This window comes from Apteryx rowi, unplaced genomic scaffold (genome assembly GCF_003343035.1).
Source record: "Apteryx rowi isolate R43461 unplaced genomic scaffold, aptRow1 scaffold_120, whole genome shotgun sequence".
Lineage (NCBI taxonomy): Eukaryota > Metazoa > Chordata > Aves > Apterygiformes > Apterygidae > Apteryx > Apteryx rowi.
This window is the reverse complement of record NW_020447420.1, coordinates 1088716-1106272: the sequence shown is the minus strand read 5'-3', so window position 1 is coordinate 1106272 and position 17557 is coordinate 1088716. Positions and strand designations below refer to the sequence as shown.

Below are 17557 nucleotides of genomic sequence, written 5' to 3'. Positions count from 1 at the left end.
GCTCCCGTGTCCCCTCTCGGCCCCCGGCCCTGGGGACGGGTCGGTGGGGTGGAAGCCTGGTGCCCGCCGTGGGCTGTTCCCCGGAAGCACCCACGACATTAAAGACATTTCCCTGTTTTTCAGGTGAACTACATTCTGGAGTCRCGAGCAAGTACAGCCAGAGCAGAGTATTTTGCTCAGAAACAAAGAAAACTGAGCAGAAGAACAAGCTTTAGCTTCCAGAAGGAGAAGAAATCGGGACAGCAGTAACGGCTAGCCTGGAGGAAACCTGCCTGCCTCRCTCGGAGGAGGGGAAGCTCCCGACAGCCGGAGACAGGTGGGAGCGAGAACTACAGCGCTCCTGTTGCCAACAGGCAGGAGCAGCCAGGGAAGAAAATCTGTATTATCCAGTCTCTCACAGTTGGTAGATTATCCCTCTTTGGTGATGGGAAGTCTCCCCTGTGACAAAAATAAAGAGCCATATCAACCGGAAAGAAGACTGTTAYGCTTCAGGTTCCTTTGATTAGAAATAAGGGAATGACGTAGACTGGCATCATTTAATTACTATATTATGTACAATCACAAGAAGAGATGTGATTACATATTATTTCACAGCCTGGTTAAAATAAATTATATACATCTGTAATACACCCACGTACACACAGGTATTGCTTGTGACATGATCAAATTTCTAAAAACAAAATGTAGGACAAATGTATCCATTTTTACTATTAATAAACAGATGTAATCTTTCTCGAGGTCCATATGATGCACAGTTCTTTTGGGGGGAGGCTGCAGTCCCAGATGGCTCCACTTCTGTTGCCGAAGTGCAGGAGGCAGCCGGGAGACCCAGTAGCCGTTGCAGAGGTGCTGATTTGTGAAGAAATGTTTAGACAGTCAAGTCTTTTTTGTTCTGCCTTTTTTTTTTTTTAATACTTTTACTTAACTCTGCTTCTCTGCTTTGCATACGTTGTATTGGAAGTTACTTGCCTCCAGGCAGCACGATGTTTTGAAAACCAAGGCAGTGTTTCTGCAGTTAAAATGAGTGCATCTTCCCGAGTGTAGGACCTGCAGTGGTTTTCAAAGCGTGAACCAGTGGGTACGTGTCGCTCCTGAGCTAGGTGTCAGGTCTGGCTCTTTGAGACAACTTTCAGCCGAGGACTGAGAAATACCTTCACCTTTTTTTAGTATTAGACCAGTCTTTAAAAATAAAAATGAAAATCTGCTTTGTACTGGGATTTATAACTATTTTGGCCTTGTTCGTCTTTAATACGTCRGGGACGGTGTGAATGGGAGCGCTGGGAACCAGAGCTGCGTTTTGGTTTCGGTTCACCAGAGGTGTCTGTTATCAGTCTCTGAGTGGCTGAAGCTGGAGCTCTCTGAACTCTTGCAGTGGATTTTGTATCAAGAAAATGCCTCCGGTGCTAAGAGGCAATTTAAAAGACCACTGACCCTCCGTGGAAACCCGCAGCACTCCGATTTCTGCAGGTCAGACCGAATAGCTCCTCCACCATCCGCCTCCGCACAGAGACTGACCAGCAGGCAACCTGACCGGTTACAATTTCGTACTTTGCTTTTGTATAAGAAAAATCTTTCTGAGCCTTAACATATAGTCTAGGAATAAACACTAAGGCAAAGAGCTCTATTTGTCAGTTATATGTTACATTTAAGTTCTCAATTTTTAAACTTTTAGCTTGTTCCATTGGAAGAAAGTGAGTGAAGCCTTCCCGGAGATGCTGTCAGTGTGTCCTCTGTCCTCGCCACAGACCGAGAAGGCCTTTCTTTACTGTACAGTCTTCCATGATTATTACTCAGCAAAGGATAAACAAGAGAAACAATATTTTATAGTATATTACATTTTTAAATATTTTATATGCACAATTGCAGCATAGACGCAATGGAGAAAGAACCTTCAAATAATGCAATGTAAATGACTCCTTTAATCAAGTTTGTGAACTATTTAACATTAAAGTTGTTATGTGAATGTTCTTTTTGCCACGTAGTTTCAATTATTTTTAACTGAACTAAAAACTGCTTGCTTTCATACGAGAAACTACATAAGACTTCCACTTGTTTTCATGACTGTAATGCTGTTGCCATGAGCTTATATTTAAGTATTATAAGTAGGTATTCAGCGTGTTCACCTTTTGCTTGCAGTAACGCCTTAAGATTGACATAATAAAAAAACCTCGGCTGTCTCCGCTGTGATAAAGCCCCTGGGCCAGTGCTGCTGTCTGCAGGTGCGTGTGCACGGAGAGACGAGCTGCTCTTCCTGCGCTTCGGCTGCCCGGGTCAAATTCTGCCCTATCTACCGCAGCAGTTTTCTACTTTTACCTGMTTTTTCCGCACAGCAGCCTCTGTCTGTGCGTGACACCGCCGATGGGAGCGGCAGGCACCGTGTTCCTAGCAGCCCGCGGCCCCTGGCGCAGTCTCTCCCCAGGCGCCTGCCCGTGGGAACGTGTCCCGCCGGCTTTGCTGGGCCGAGGCCCAGCCCCAGTTTATCCTCCAGGTGGTCTYGGGCCAGAGCTGAGCAGTTAAGAAGCGAGCTTACTCTAAAAATCAGGTCCAGTTTAGTGTACGGTCTAGAGGAAATCCTCCTTAAACTCTGGAAACGCCTAGCGTTTTGAGAGATGGTAGCCTCTCCCTCCTAATAACCGTTTCCTCTGTTTTATCCTTGCTGAAGGAGTTAAAGCGGGGCTCACGATCRCAATGTGTGCACACAGCTGAGCACGAATCCAGCACGGGCTGGTCTTTCCCTGGTAGTTGTAGATTTAATTGATTCAGATGGGCATTCAACTGGGTCAGAAAGCAAGCTGTTCGCTCCATGCCTTGTTCCTAGGCTTCGGCAGAGCAGGGTGGCTGCTGTCTCCTGTAACGAGGATAGCTCCTCACTCGAGTGCATYGGTGCGTATTGGCAGCATCAGAGTTTTACTAGATTTTCCCTTATTTCTGGGGCTCAAAGGGAATCTGGCCTATTTGTGCATCTGAGGCTTTGTGACCAGCTGCACGTCACGTAGCAAAACCTGCGCTCGCAAAAACCACCTGCGAGCGGTGAGCGAGCGCCTGCGAGTGCGCGTAGCGAGCGCAATGCYGGCAACCGGCAGCGCCTTGCTGCAGCAGCCCCCGTGCGGGCAGGAGCCTCCGGGGACCCGCGCCGGCGCTGCTCCTGCTGCCTGGCTTTGCCTTAAAACCGCTGCTCCCCGCAGAGCGGCACCGAGGCGCCTCCGCGGGCGTCCGGCGGCATCTCGGGCCCCGGCGCCCCTTTTGGGGAGGCTCCCGGGGTCATTTCTGTTGTGCTCCTGAAGGGGCTGGAACGTCGTCCAAGAGGTTTGCAAAAGAATAAAGTGACTAACGAGCGCGCGGTCCCTGCTGTATTCCTGATCTTACTGCGGCAACATCTGGGATGTGGTGCTGATACAATATCCCGTGGGCTGAATAATACGGCCAGTGATTACTTAAAGCGATATATAATACATGTGCAGAAGCGGCTTTATACAGCCATCATGCCAAAAGACTCTTCATTTAACACAGATAATTAAGCCTCTGTTTTAAACTGGATTGATAGGTTTTATATTTACTTTCAAACGAGAGAAAAATTGAATGATCCTCAGCCGCGCTTCCAGCTCATTCTCGGAGCCCGAAACTCCCACCAAGGCAGCGCCGATTTCTTCCGAGCGGAAGCGAATGCTGCCGCTCCCCGTGCGGGGTTTTCTCCTTGCCCCAGCCCGGCTTTCCCTGCGGCGGATGCCGGGGCCGGGCGCTGCCGTCAGCGGCTCAGGAGCTGCGCGTTCCTGCCGCTCGGGATTCACCCACGGGGAGCTTGGCGCCTCCGTGGGTTTATCGGCGGGAGCCTGGGTGCAGCCCTGAGATTAATGGGGGGGCGTTATTTATGGAGACACGTTTGTAATGGGCCCATGAATTTCATGGGAACGCGCTGCCGCGGTGGCGCGAGGCGCGAGGCGCCCGCCGCGGCTGCTGCGGCTGCTAAAATTAATGCCCCCTAAATCACAGCCTCTGCGGGTGCAGGGCCCGGCGGGGCAGCACCGTCCCCGCGGACCGGCCCGTCGCGGCCGCCCCTGCGCCCGGGGTTGAGCCCGGCGTGTCTTAGTCCGCCCGCACACCTCTGCTTCAATGCAAAAAGAAAAGACCTCAACGGGGTGTTGTTGGCTCTAAAAACCCTAAGCATGATTTGTGAACTCTCACAGCCTTGGTAATCTCATCAGAGTAATGGGATTATATTTCAAATCACCATGGCCTGTTCATTACACATTTAAACTCCTTTGACAGAGGAAAAGTTAAATAAAATGTGTGCGTCAGCCCTGGTTGACTTTCCCAGTTCTCTTTCTTGATTAGACAAACAGATGCTGAGCTCCAAAATGAAAAAATAATGTGCTCATTTATTCATTTTTCTGACAAGTCACAATAGATTTTTAGCTACAAATGAGCCCCCTCCGCAGGGTGGGCGGCGCAGGGGGTCAGCGCGCCGCGCCGGATCCCGCTCGGAGCCCACGCTGCTGCCGCCGCCAACACTGCCGGGGAAGGGGCCGGGGGGCCCCGCTGCCGCTGCCGCCGCCACCGCAGGGGCCTCGCCGCGGGGCCGCAGGGAGCGCCGGAGCCCCAAAGCGGCTGCCGGGTGGCTCCGAGCGGCTCCGCGCCACTCCAAGCATCCAGGGGCGGGTGGGGGGTGAGGCTGGGTCTGGCCGGGGGCGCTGGCGTTTAGCAGCTGGTTGATGCCGCGATGCTGATGTCCTCCACATTGCCGACGTCCTCCGCGATGCCGATGTCCTCTGAGATGCCAACATGCCTCTTTCCCAGTTCCATTAGCAAATCCACACCGGATGGCGGGGCCAGGCCGCTCCCTGCTCAGGAGGGGGGTGTTGGGGTGCCGTTAGGGAGCCGAAACACCAGATAATTAGAAATTTGCCAGCAAACACCATTGCTGCCAGGAGCACGCAATCGCGCGCAGTAACGAAGCGGTTATTAATGAGCACCTGCGAGGCTGTCATTAATTCCAGCTTTTCGGGGTCACGGACTGAGGCAAGTCAAAGCTGGCGCCGAGCCGGGGCGCGGAGGTTTGCAGACCCGCGGGGCTGCACCAGCCAGGCTCCCCTGGCAGAGCCGGGCAGAGCCGGAGGGCTCCGAGCGGCTCCCAGCTGCAGCGGCGGCTCCAGCCCCGCTCCGTGGCCTCGTGCCGGCGCTGGCGAGCGGCGCTCCGTGGTGCAGCACCGCTGGCAGAGCATGTCCATGCCCGAGCCCGTGTCCACGTCTATGTCATGTCCGTGCCTGTGCCGGTGCCTGCATCCATGCTCGTGCCTGTGTCCTTGTCCCTGTCCGTGTCCATGCCCATGTSGTGTGCGTGTCTCTGTGCATGTCCGTGTCTGTGCCCACGTCCATGCCTGTGTCCATGCCCATGTCCGTGCCTGTGTCCGTGCCGCCCATGGTTCAGGCAGCGATGGGCGCAGGAGCAGGAAGGGCCAGCGGCAGCGGCAGGTAGCTAACGCAGGCACCGCACATGGGTGCCGCGTGGCTCCGAGCACGGGAAACGCCGTTAGCGCGGGCCGGGCCTCGCTCCGACYGTGCCGTGGAGCTGTGGCAGCTGCTCCAGCACCGTCTCCTTGGCGGCCCGCGCCAATACCGCAAACCTTCATCTGACCTCATGGTATCAAAGATTACTTATAATGAGTTAAATATGTTTTTAGCAGCTCCTTTCCGTGCCGACTGCCACACTGCCGCTGTGACTTAATTAGGGAGCCGGCACTGCAGAGATGGGAATAAATGCAGCTACAGAAACATATCTCCGTATAAATGAAAAAAGCAGCCACCGCAGGTCAAACCACACGTTCAATCTCTTGCCCTGGTCCGTTCACTTGTAAATAGCTCTGCCTTGCTGGTTTCTAAGTGCAAGGCTAATGTTGGAGTGCTTGAATTAATCGTGACGCACACCTTTCATTATTGCTATTAAATTAGGTGCTGGGCGCTGATGGATTCACTTGTTGCTGGACTAAAAGCCTTGGYGACGTGGGTGTGCGCATCCATTTGGTTTTACAGCGGATTCAGGGCTTAATGTCAAGCCAGCCAGACCCAGGCGAGTTTCAGGCTCTAATTAGGGAGCCGGACGCCTCCCGCCGGCGTTCCCGACCCCGGGGCTGCGAGGAGCCTTTGCACCGCTTATCCTGCGGCCACCATTTGCGCCCCGGGCCAAGGCCGCCGGTGGGCACCAGGGTCCACGCTGGACGGCGGCACCCGGCGGCGATTCCCGCGGCTCCGATGGGTCTGGCACGGCCGGAGCGTCTGCCGGGCTCTTCGTGCAGCCCCTGGCACAGCGTGGTGCAGCACCACACGGCTCCCGGCAGCAGGGAAGACGAGGCGCCGGCGGCCGGACAAGCTGCTGCTCTCTCCCGCTCCCGGCGACCAAACCAGGACAGCGAGACCCAAGCGCAGCGGTGCCAGCAGCCCCACCGCTCGCTCCCGGCTTGGCAGCCCTGTCCGGGGAGCAGCTAAGCAGAGACACGGCCGCGGCCGGAGCAGCTCACTTCATGCTCGGTCCAGTTTGGAGCAGGGCATCGGGCTGGCGCACACATGCCCGGGCAGCTCCACGCGGTGCCACGGCCACGGGGATGGAGACGGGGATGGGAATGGGGACGGGGATGGGAATGGGGACGGGGATGGGGACGGGGCRGCGAGCGCGGCTTTGTTCGGCGCTGCCGTCGTTCCCACTCCTCGCATGCCATCTTGAGGCCGCCGACCGCAGCCTGCGGGAACCGCCGGCTGCTCTGCTCCCAGAGACCCCTCGGCACCGGAGCTGTGCCRGAGCCATGCCGGAGCCATGCCAGAGCCGTGCCGGAGCCATGTCAGAGCCATGCCAGAGCTGTGCCAGAGCACCCGCAGCTCCTGTTGTGCATCATCCCAGGGTGACGGGACACACTGCTGCCGTGTCTCAGCCGCTGGGAAAAGCATCCCGAAAAGGTGCAAATCCCCGGTTTTGGCCCAGGCTCCTCGTGGCACTCGCCAGGCATCACTTTGTGCCCTGCGAGACGTGAGCGCCGCCGGGTTCCCGTGACGGCTCCCTGCGCCTTCCAGCCCGCGAGGGGAGACGCCAGCACCCAGCCCGGCCACGCGGCAGCAATGCGGAAGCAGCGCCGGCTCCTTCCTGCATGGTGAAATTTCTCTCTTATAAAGCATAAGCYCCTGGGTTGCCGAAAGTGAAAAATTTTTAATGCCATGTTTCCGTGTGAGCTGCATTTCTGAATTCAGTATCCCTTTAGTACATGTTAAAGTTTCAGCATCCTCAGGACGCGGCTGTTCCAGGGGAGGAGGCGGCACGTGCCAGGCAAAGCCGGGCAGCAGGAGCCGGGGCGTGAGGGCGAGTGGACACCTACTCCATGGCTGTGTTTCCCGTCGGAAGCGCGAGGATGCCCGGCACTGTGCCGGAGCCGGGAATGATCCCATGCCAGGGCCGCGGGCCCTGCGGGTGCCCCGGCGGGCGCCAATCCTGGCCTGCTCCTCCAGCAACCGCATGCCTACGGCACAGTGGTGCCGGGCGCTTGGCAGACGCCTTCACACAGGCAATGAAACCTTAAGGAAAATTCCTCCCTGAGGTAACGAGGGGCAAACGCAGCCCTGAGCCGGGAGCAGGCTCGTGGATGGGGATCRCCCCGGCGAGGGATTTCTCCCCCGGCTCCTCCGGGTCCGTCACCCCCGGCACCATCTCCCTTGGTGCCTGTCGTGCCGTCGAGGATCCCCCCCGCTGCAGCATCACCCGGCACAGCCCCGGAGGGGGAATCCAGGGACCCAGCGCTGCCGCACGCCTGCAGTGTCCCCGGCACAGGCCAGCGCATCCCTGCGGGATGCTGCTCTCGGCTGACAAACACGAACCCGGCGGCCCCCGCACAGGCACTGGCAACGCGTGAGCCAGGCACGCGCCTTGCTTGCCAAGGGTGTGCGCTTGTAACGGGCTTTTTTTCTTTTGGTCTTTTCCCAAATAATTTTCTGCCTTTCCATTGCTCCGGACGACAAAATGGTGCACGAGGCCTCAGGAGGCGGGGAGGGGGGCTCCGGGGGCTCCGCATCCCGGCACGGCCCACATCCYGTGCCCAAACTCCCCGTCCGCACCCTCCTCCGGCGTTCCAGTGATAACAAATTACTGATCAGCAGCCACCGCCTCCTCGCTAATCAATTATAAACCGCGGTCCTGGTCAGCCCACACGGACCCCGCCGGCGCTGGCAAGCATGAACCGCACTACAACATCTGTAACACGGGACGTGCAGCCCGGTGAGACAAGCTGCTCGGCTGCCCCAGCCGCTGCAGGAGGCTGCAGGGCGCCGAGGGACCAAGACGAGGTGCCGTGCGCCCTCCCGTGCGGCAGCTCCGCTGCCCCTTAATGCAGATTTCCAGGGCTGAGCAGGTGCCGGAGGGGAGCACCGTGGCCCCGCGCCTGGGCAGGACACAGGCTGCACCTGCGCCTGGGCAGGACACAGGATGCACCTGCGTCTGGTGCAGGATGCACATTGCACCCATGTCTGGGGCAGGACGTGTGTTGCACCCGCACCTGGTGCAGGACACGGGTTGCACCCGTGGTGGCAGCAGGATGCAGCCTGGGATGCACCGGGCCGGCTGCGGCGCCTTTGCCCGCYGGCCAGCGCGGCTCCCTTGCAAGGGCCCTGCAGGAGCCGGGCGCTCTGAACCCTGCGGGAAACCCGCCACGGCCAAGGGCTGAGCCGCAGCCCCGACCCAACAGCAGCCGAAGCGCTGGGTGCGTGGCGGCTGGGATGCATGGCCACGGCGGCAGAGCTGGGCTCGCCATGTGCCGCGGCTCGTCCCCGTGGTGGCCCCGTCCTTCCCCAGCGCGGCTGGACAGCYGGTGGCAGCACGGGGCGGCCGGCGCTGTCATCGCGCGTTTGGCAGCCTGCACCCGCTGGGGCTCGCGGGAGGCTGCGCTGGTCATTTGCAGGTCGGAGGCGGCTTCCAGCGCAGGAAGGAATTTCCCATTTCCCCGCAAAAAGACATTAACCACAACGCGGCCTGCGCTTTGCTCCCGTGTCCCCAGAGCCAGCACGAGGCCGGGAACGGTCCCTCACCCCGGCCCGGCCCACGCGACACCCTCAGCTCTGCACGAAAACGCGCAAGGCCTACTTACTTAGCGCAGGGAGCTAAAATGGGCAAAAAAGTCCCCTGGCGCAGAAAAACGTGCCCGGCAGCACTGGAGGTGATCACGGAGTTACTGAAACTGTTCAGCGCCTGCCGGTGTTTGAAGGGCAAGAATAATCCCGTTAGTCCAACATCGGTCCCAGGGAAAATAGTGTAAAAGACCTGAAAATGGAGGCAATTGGTAAAGAATAGGAACATAATTAACGCCAGTTAGCATGGTTTTATGGAAAGTAGGTCTTGTCAAAAAATTTGGTTTCGTTCTTTTAATTTAAAAGTTTAACTAATAAAAGTAACTGAGTARCTGCGGTATGCTTAGGCTTCCGTTAGGCATTTGATTTAATAGTACATGACGTTYTGATTAAAAAATTAGCTCTATATAATATCAATACAGCTCACATTAAAAGGATTAAGAATTGGCTGACTGACAGGTCTCAAAAAGCAGTTGTCAATGGGGAATCATCACCGAACGGTGATATTCAACACTTCCATCCACGATCTGGAAGTAAATACAAAATCGCTGCTGTCAGGATTGGGGATGAGGCGGCCGAGCGGCAAGGTGCGGAGCGGCGGAGCGATGCCCCTCGCCGCCGGGACGCTCCTGGTGAGGAGCGCGCCAGCCCGGAGCGGCGCCCGATCGGCCTGCCGGGGCTGGGGAGCCGCAGGAACGGGGCCGGAGCCAGCACATGCACCTGCTGCTCCCCGGCTCGGCGGTTGCTGCGGAGGCCATTCCTGCACCACCCCTCCACCATCCCTCCGCCACCCCTCTACCATCCCTCCATCATCCCTGCACCATCCCTCCGCCACTCCTCCACCACCCCTCCGCCACTCCTCCATCATCCCTCCATCATCCCTTCACCATCCCTCCGCCAGCGCAGATTTTCATCCAAAGGCAAATCCTCACCAGCGCGGTGAGCGCGCCCAAGCCGCATTAATTCCCAGTTGTGAACGCTTTCAGTTAGCGAGGGGGTCGCAAGGCCGGCGAGATGAGTTCATCAGCAGCGCGGCCTCGCCGCTCGACCGCAGCGGCCGGCACAACGCCAAGGAGCCGCGCGGGGGCTCCGGCTGCTGCTGGCCCCGAGCAGCGGTGGCAGTGGGGCAGAGCCGGCGGGACGCTGCCCGATCCGCCTGGGCGAGCTCCCGGCTCCAAGCGCCCACGGCAGCCCCGGAGGGCACCGCGCCGCCGCGAGGCTCTGCCAGCCCGATAAAAGATTATCAGCTAAATAAAACAAGAAGTGAGCGATGCCACTGTGCCCTGCTGGATGGAGACTGCGTGAGCAAAGTGGTTTTCTCCGGGAGATTTATCTCCTCTGCTGGCTGCAGCGGAAAGAACGAGCCTTTCGCGCCGAGGCCGCTGCTCCCTTCTGGAGCCAGCGCCAGGCTTTTATCGTGTTTTTGAGGGAATCGGAACGCTAAAGGAAATGCAAACAGATATTCAGCCGGTAGGACAGTCGCTTAACCCYGCGCAGAGCAGGCGGAGGTTTGCACGCAGGCGGTGCGCACGCGTGGGGCGCGAGCCCGCTCCGCTCGGCTCCGCTCGGCCCCGAAACCCGGTGGCGGCTGCGGGAGAGCCCCGGGCGCAGCGGGCGGGACGCGGGCTGGAGCCGCGGGATCGCCTCTCTCGGAGGCGCCCGGTGGCCGCCCGGCAGCTGCGGGAGCCGCGCGACGCTCGGGGAGCCGGGGGGGCCACTAGTGCCGGCGAGGAGACGTGYTTACCTGGCGTTTGCAGGGAGAGTTACGGCGCTGGCCGTGATTGATGCACTCGGAGACTCGACTGCTCGGGCTAAAGCAGAACCAGCTGTTATAATATTTTAAATGTCAACAAACTAAAACTCAGCTTATGCTGAATTACGAGAGAATTTCTCTGATCCTCGGCCAGGGAGGCGCTAGGTCAGCGGGCTTCAGCCGGTTGCGCGCCGTGAATTTGGGGGTGGTTTTACAACCGCCGGAGCCCCGGCTGCAAGGCAATATGCTTTCAATAAGCAGGGAAGACGCTGCCAAAGTGCTGCCAAGCCAGGCAGCGGCTCACGGGAAGGCTCCTGCCGCAGGGCCCCGTCCGCAGGCGGCTTCCCCAAGGAGCGCGCGGGGGTCCGGGCTCGGGAGCGCGGACACGCGCCCACCCAGCGACTGCAGCGCTCAACGCCGCGGGGCTTTTGCCTCGGGCGAGCGCCCGGTGTCGAGGGCAGAGAGCCCAAACGCCTGACTCTATCCCAGCCCCCAGGGAGCCCCGAGGCTCCCAAACGCGACTTTTTAAGGTCATCAAATTTCTGCTGTGCAGAGCGATCCCCCCTGCAGATGTCACTGCGAAAATGGGATCTGAAACCGCTATCTATCGCCTCTTCTGCTGCGAGCTTCGATTTCAGATACCGTCACCCAGTAATAACTGGGCACCGATATCTGCCTCCGCACAAGCCCCSTCCACTGGAAAGCACGCCATTATATCTCCAGTAATTGTAAATATCGCAAAGTGCTCGAGTCAGCAGTCCTGCGGAATTTTGCTTTCGACATCTGCAACCCTATAAATCTTTGTCTCCTTCAGGTGAACTGTGCTCTCCCCTCAGGCTCCAATTTACATCCCTCAGCACTGCCTCCGGGAGCGGAGCCGGGCTCCGGCTGCTCCCCGGCTCCAGGCCAGGTCGCCCTTTGGGCAGGGAGCCCCCGCGGGCGCCCGGAGCCTCCCGCCACCAGCCCAGCTCCCGTGGGAAATTCAGTGTCGCGCGCGCGCGGTGCTGTTTTGGGGGCGCTTTGCAACGGGGCGGCCGACGTCGGCACTGTGCCCTGCGCGGGATGCTGCGCCGCGCCGGGCTGGACCAGCTCCACGAGCCGGCCAGCGGCATCGCGACAGCCCCGGCCCCGTGCGGAGCCCGGCGGGAGGCTGCGGGGCAACGTGGCCCGCGGCTACCAGCTCCATGTGCTTTACGTCTAAACCTTATATTTAAGCAGACCTGTGCTGGGCTTTTTTTTTTTTCTTTTTTTAAATTGTTTTCAAAACAGATTTCATGTGGTCCCAAAATGAGACCATGATTGTAAATTAAAGTGTAATTAGCCTTTACGCTTTTATATTCATTAACTCTTCTCTGTTAATGATGCAGAGGCTGGAGCACAAACCCAGCATTATGAAACCACATCCAGGAAATAAAATAGTGATTTAGATAATGGCCAGAATGTATTGCTACTTACACRTAATTAAACAAATGCTCAATTTACACTTGGAAACATGAATGAATGTTGATTAACCYCAGCCCAATGATTCCGCTCGCGCTTTGGTTAAGTGCCGGCGCTGCTCTCGGGCTGGCGGGGAAGGGGGACAGAGCCCGGCCCCGGCATCCTGCACCTGCCTGGCGCAGGTGCTGCTGCCGCGCGGCACCACCAGCCTGGCCCGCGGCTGCTCCGGGCYGTCCGCACGCCTCCGGCTCTGCCGGGCGCTGGCGTCCGGCGCCCAGAGAGATCCAAGGCTGCGGCAGCCGGGCTCGTCGAGCGAGCAGCGCGTTAGCAGCCAGATGCGGCTCCTCGCGGAGCGGCAGGACCCCACGGCCAGGCTGGAGCCCGCTGCAGCGCCGGGCGCCGGAGCAACGCGCCTGCGGCCCCAGCCAGCGCCGTCCCCGCACTGCTGCGAGTCCAGGCGCGCAGGAGGGGTCATCGCCGCTGCCACCCGAGACGCCGCGGCCCGGGAGAAGCGCAGCAGGCCAAAGCTCCGGGCGGTTTCCCGCGCGCGATGCCGGAGGGTGGCGCGGCAGCCTGCCCGCTGCTCCGGCGGCGAGCGCCCAGCCCGCCGAGGCTTTGTCTCCTCGCTCCGCGCGGCGCAACCGCCCTCCGCCGCCTGCCCTCGAATGCATCGGTTACTATGGAGACGCTGCTTCGTTAGCGCGGGAGGAGCCTAACGAAGCGCGCTTGTGCAGGACGACATTGTTTTCTGCTGCGGGCGCGGACACGAGGCGCGCGGGGGCCAGGCGCTGCACCGCCCGCGTGCTGGTTCCTGCCCGGCCCCGCGGTCCCCTGCGAGCCCTCCGGCCAGAGATGCTCGGCATCCCACCACCGCCACCGCCGCCGTGCCGGGAGCAAGGCGCCCAGGCCGTCCCGGTCCACCCTCGTGCCCCTGCAAGCCGAGCTGCRCGGAGCGCGCCGGCCCCTGGCCCCGCTGCCACCAGGTGCCCGCTCCTCGTCACGCACRGCCGCCGTGGGCTCCGGGGCCAGGACATAAATCCAGCCCCTCGGCTGGGGCCCTGCAGGAAGGAGCTGGCGGATCTGGAGCCGGGTCGAGTGCCAAGCGGGGGCCCCCGCGGCTTTTCCCGATTGAGTCAGAAGCGGGCTCAGCGCCAGCACTAAGGCGGCCGGCTCTTGCCACCGGCTGCTCACGGGGACCCGCTCGAGCAGGGGGCTGGCAGCAGCACAGCAGCATCCCCGGGACGGCTGCTGGCCTTGCCGCAGCCCCGAGCCGGGAAACCTGCAGGTGCACAATGAAGCTGGGCAATGACGAGGGACGCAGGGGGTCGTTTAACACGCACCAGGCAGGTCCCGCGCGCGGCCTCTGGCTCTCTCTCGCCCGGAGCCACGCGACGACCGCAGCAAAGGCGGCACTGCAGGAGGCTCCGCGCGGCCGCTGCACCCCGGCACGGCACGGCTCCGAGCCCGGTGGGAGCRGGAGGCGATAGCGGGCAGCACCCGCGCCACCCTGCTCCCCCCCAGCCCAGATGCGTCCATCCCTGTGCATCCCTGCGCATCCCTAGGAAGGGACGGGACAGACGGGGCTGTTACGGCGTGGCGGGACCCCTGCTCCCAGGGACTCCCCCGTTCACGGATCGTTGACTCAACGGGCCGCAATGGCTCCATCTATCGGGGTCAACACGGGTGCCTTTGACACATGATAGACAATAATTGCTCCTGCTTAGAGACTTTTGAGTTCATGGATCATTGACCTGATGGGCTGCAGCAGCTCCAAAGGAGGCTGCAAGCGCGCTGTACACCCCTGTGCTTAAAAGCCCTCGGGAAGGAGCGGCTGTGTAACATCACAGCACTCGCGCGCAAACACCCATCCCGGCCCGTGCCGCGGCTCCCAGGGCTCGCCCTGTTAGAGAGTAATCACCAGGGACAGTTTCCGCTTCTTGTCCTACTTGAGAGCAAAGCCGTTTGAGTTACTGGAGCGGAAACGTGCTGACGGTGAGGAGCGGAGCGCTCCCGCGGCCCCAGCAAGCGAGTTCCTGATAAAACAGCCCAGAAACACCACGGCCCGGCAGCGGCCCACGTCTGCTGCTGCGGCGGGGGACGCCGCGAGGCCGGGGTCTCCTCCGCTGCTCGTGGGAAGAGTCGCTCCCGGCGCCGCAGCCTGCTGCCGCCCGCCATCCTGGATGCGGTGCAGGGGTCGAGCTGCCTGCGCGGAGGCTGGCGGCTGCAGCCGGCGGCGCAGCACGGGTGCTGCCGCTGCAGCTGCACGAGCCGTGGGGAACGTGCCGTTAATGACGGAGACCATTATCGCGCCAGCAGGTTCCGTTCCACAGGGTCGCAGTGAGAGAGCGCGATCTCCAAACCGCCTCTCCCCTCCGCCAGCTCCAGCGCCACGATTAATATTAGCATCTGCCAGGCTCCGCACGGYGCCCGCTTCTCGGGTTCGGCAAAGGCAGGGGAGCAAGGGGGACGCGAGGATGGAGCCTCGCAGGCTCAGCCTGCGGCACGCGGCTGCTGGGCAGCACCGGGACGGCTCCCRGCCAGGCGGCTGCCTGCGGCTCTCTGCAGCCCTCCGTGCCCTGCTCGCGCCAGCCCGGCGGCATGGAGAGGAAGGGATCCTACGACTTCGCCCAGGCCAAGACCCAGAGAAGAATCCGCAAAGCAAAACACAACAGAAGCTGCTTTCTGACAACCCGAGAGAGGAAAGGGGACAAAAAGGCTCCGAGGCAGGGTGCGAAGACAGCAGACGGAGGACTCGGGGCAGGGGTTCCCGGACCTCCGCAGATGCGGCAGCCACCGGCCCAGGCACATCTGAGCACAYGGGGGCCGTGACCCACCGAGGGTGCTGTGTGCAGGCCAACACGCTGACGGAGGGCAGAGGGGGGCCCAGCACGTCCCTGGCCTTCCCACTTGGGGGACAGCTCCAGGATCAGCTGTTCCCGGGCTAGGGGGCCTAGCACACATTTCCCCTACCCAAGCCACAGGAGATGCGCAGAGCACATTTTACCGCAGCTGTTTCTCAGGCCCTACAAGCAAGCAGGGGCCTTCCAGCGAAGGGAGCAGGTTTCCCTCACTAGGCCAGCAGCCTTAAGTGTCCCTAAAAATACACATGCACACGCACAAAGAGGCAGTGTGTTCCCAGCAGGCTGCGCACTGTGCCGAGTTTGGGGCGCTGCGCAGGGGAAGTGGCCTGGAGAGCAGCAAGAGCAGCCACACAAGCTCGCTCTCATGCCCTTGCATTTTGGCTCCCACAGCAGAGAGAAAACCTAATCAAACTGCTCCAAGCCCCTTCATCTTTAACATAATACATCCAGCTCCCACCGAAATGAGCTCCTGATCCTGAAAGTCAGGTTAACCGAATGCACTGGGGTCCGAGGCAGCTCCCTAGGGACCACGGGCAGCGGGAGGAGAGGCCAGGAAGAGCCGTGCTGGGGGCTGCTGCAAGAGCCCCCCCCCATGGGAAGAGCCGGCCATGCCCAAACCGACCCCAGCAGCCCACAAGCTCCGTGGGGCCAGCGCGCACCGGGACAGCCTCACCCCCAAGGTCTGGAGCTCCCCTCTCCAACGGCAACTTCCAGGTATATGATTTAATGAAAGGCACAATAAGAAGTGAAACAATTAGAATTTCTGCCTCATTATCATGGTAATCTTATCAGTCGGATAATGAGGTATTAATGGAGATTTAATGTGCCTCTCATAACAGAATCCCTTGGAGAAAACACATAAGGAAATTGCTGTAAATCCACTTAATGATGGAAAGGTCCCCAAACACCATATTCCAGAGGATGAAAAATGCTGGATGCAAATGAGAGAGAATCAAGGTCAATAACACTGCAGGGACCGAGCTAATGGCAGGCCTGGATACGGGTAACGAAAACCGCACGTCGCTTCGCGGCGCCCGTCGGGCCCGCGGCGGCCCCGGTCGCGGTCCCGGTCGCGGTCCCGGCGGCGGGTGCAGGGCCGCGGCTCGGCCGCCAGGTGGCGCCGCGGGGTGCGGAGCGGAGCGGTGCGGAGCCCCCGCAGCCGGAGCCCCGGTGCGCTCGGTCCCCTGCATCCCCCCCCCGCCCTCGGTTGCACTCACTTTGCATCGCTTCTGCCTCTGCTACACGTTCGTTTAACTGGGGACCGCTGCACTGCGGTCATTTTTGCGGGGCTCCAGCGCCGCCGGACCCCAAACGAGAGCCGAGCTGCGGCCCAGCGTTCTGCTCCGCCGCTGCGGGGGGACAACGGGGYGCCTTGGCGGCGGCGTGTTTCTTACCGAGGGCTTTGCACGAGCGACTCGCTCGCAGCGCTCCGAACCGGCAGAGGAATGTCTCCCCGGAGTGTGTGTGTGTGAGAAAGCCTTGAACTTCTCTGAAGCATCCGAGTCAAATCTCTACTATCTGGAAAAACATTTCCTTTAACAAAAAGTGGATGACTTTCTTTTGAAACACTGTGGTTTGAATAGAAGAAACTTTTCATTTAAAAATGCGCAAGTTTTAGTTACCAGCTCCATACAAGGCTTGTTCTGAACAGTAGGGGGATACCACAGACAGACTGAATTTAGYGAAGTTTTGAAGCTAGACAAGGTTTACAGGCAACTACACCACCACTTGCTTCCTCGATAGTCGTCCTTACAGTTCCAAGATGTCACCGCACACATTTCTACAGTTTACACAGTTATCCCCAAGATAAAATTTAGTCACTAAATTTCACTGGACTAGGTTGTAATTTTTCCAAAAAAAAAAAATATATATATATATATTTTAAAAAGGACTACACCTAGGAAAGTCTGCTTTTCAGCTACTACCTTGTAGCTAATGAGAGCGTACCTCTAGAAGCAGGATGACTGAATCGCAGTGCTCCTGAACTCGGCCGCTCCGGGTAAGTCCCCCACCTGCCGAGCGGGCACGGCCTCGGCAGCGCATTGCAGAAGGATACCCGCAGTGCTGAGCGTTTGCGACAGCAGCCACTTACTTCTTCCTCAAGCTAGTATAATAGCCTAGCTACGTGATCAAAGAAAAGAACTGAAAAGTGCCCTTTTAAGCAGCCACTCAAAGACAGCAGTGCATCTTCTGTTAACCAGGTCTTTCTTTGTGTCCCCCCCCCCGTCGTCTACTCGCTGTGAGCTGTAGGTGCATGTGCGAAACAAGGTCTGCAGATATAACACAGCAGCAGTGCTAAACGGGAAACTGCACAAAGTTAGGGATAGTTGTTTATATCAGAGTAAAACTTGCTATCTCCAGCACAACTGCTGATCACATCGTAACAATGCAGAAACATGAAACCCAG

The 17557-nt window shown here is 59.3% G+C and overlaps 1 protein-coding gene across 3 annotated transcripts in view; it reads left to right on the top strand.

The window, feature by feature from the left end:
- Nucleotides 1–1968, top strand: part of MAPKAP1 (mitogen-activated protein kinase associated protein 1) — a 115066-nt gene extending 113098 nt beyond the window's left edge. For all 3 annotated transcript variants that reach the window (XM_026090592.1, XM_026090582.1, XM_026090590.1), the window contains one exon: nucleotides 124–1968. In XM_026090592.1, coding sequence (XP_025946377.1) covers nucleotides 124–249 — 126 coding nt within the window. In that variant the 3' untranslated portion in view covers nucleotides 250–1968. The remainder of the gene's footprint in view (nucleotides 1–123) is intronic.
- Nucleotides 1969–17557: the final 15589 nt, after the last annotated feature.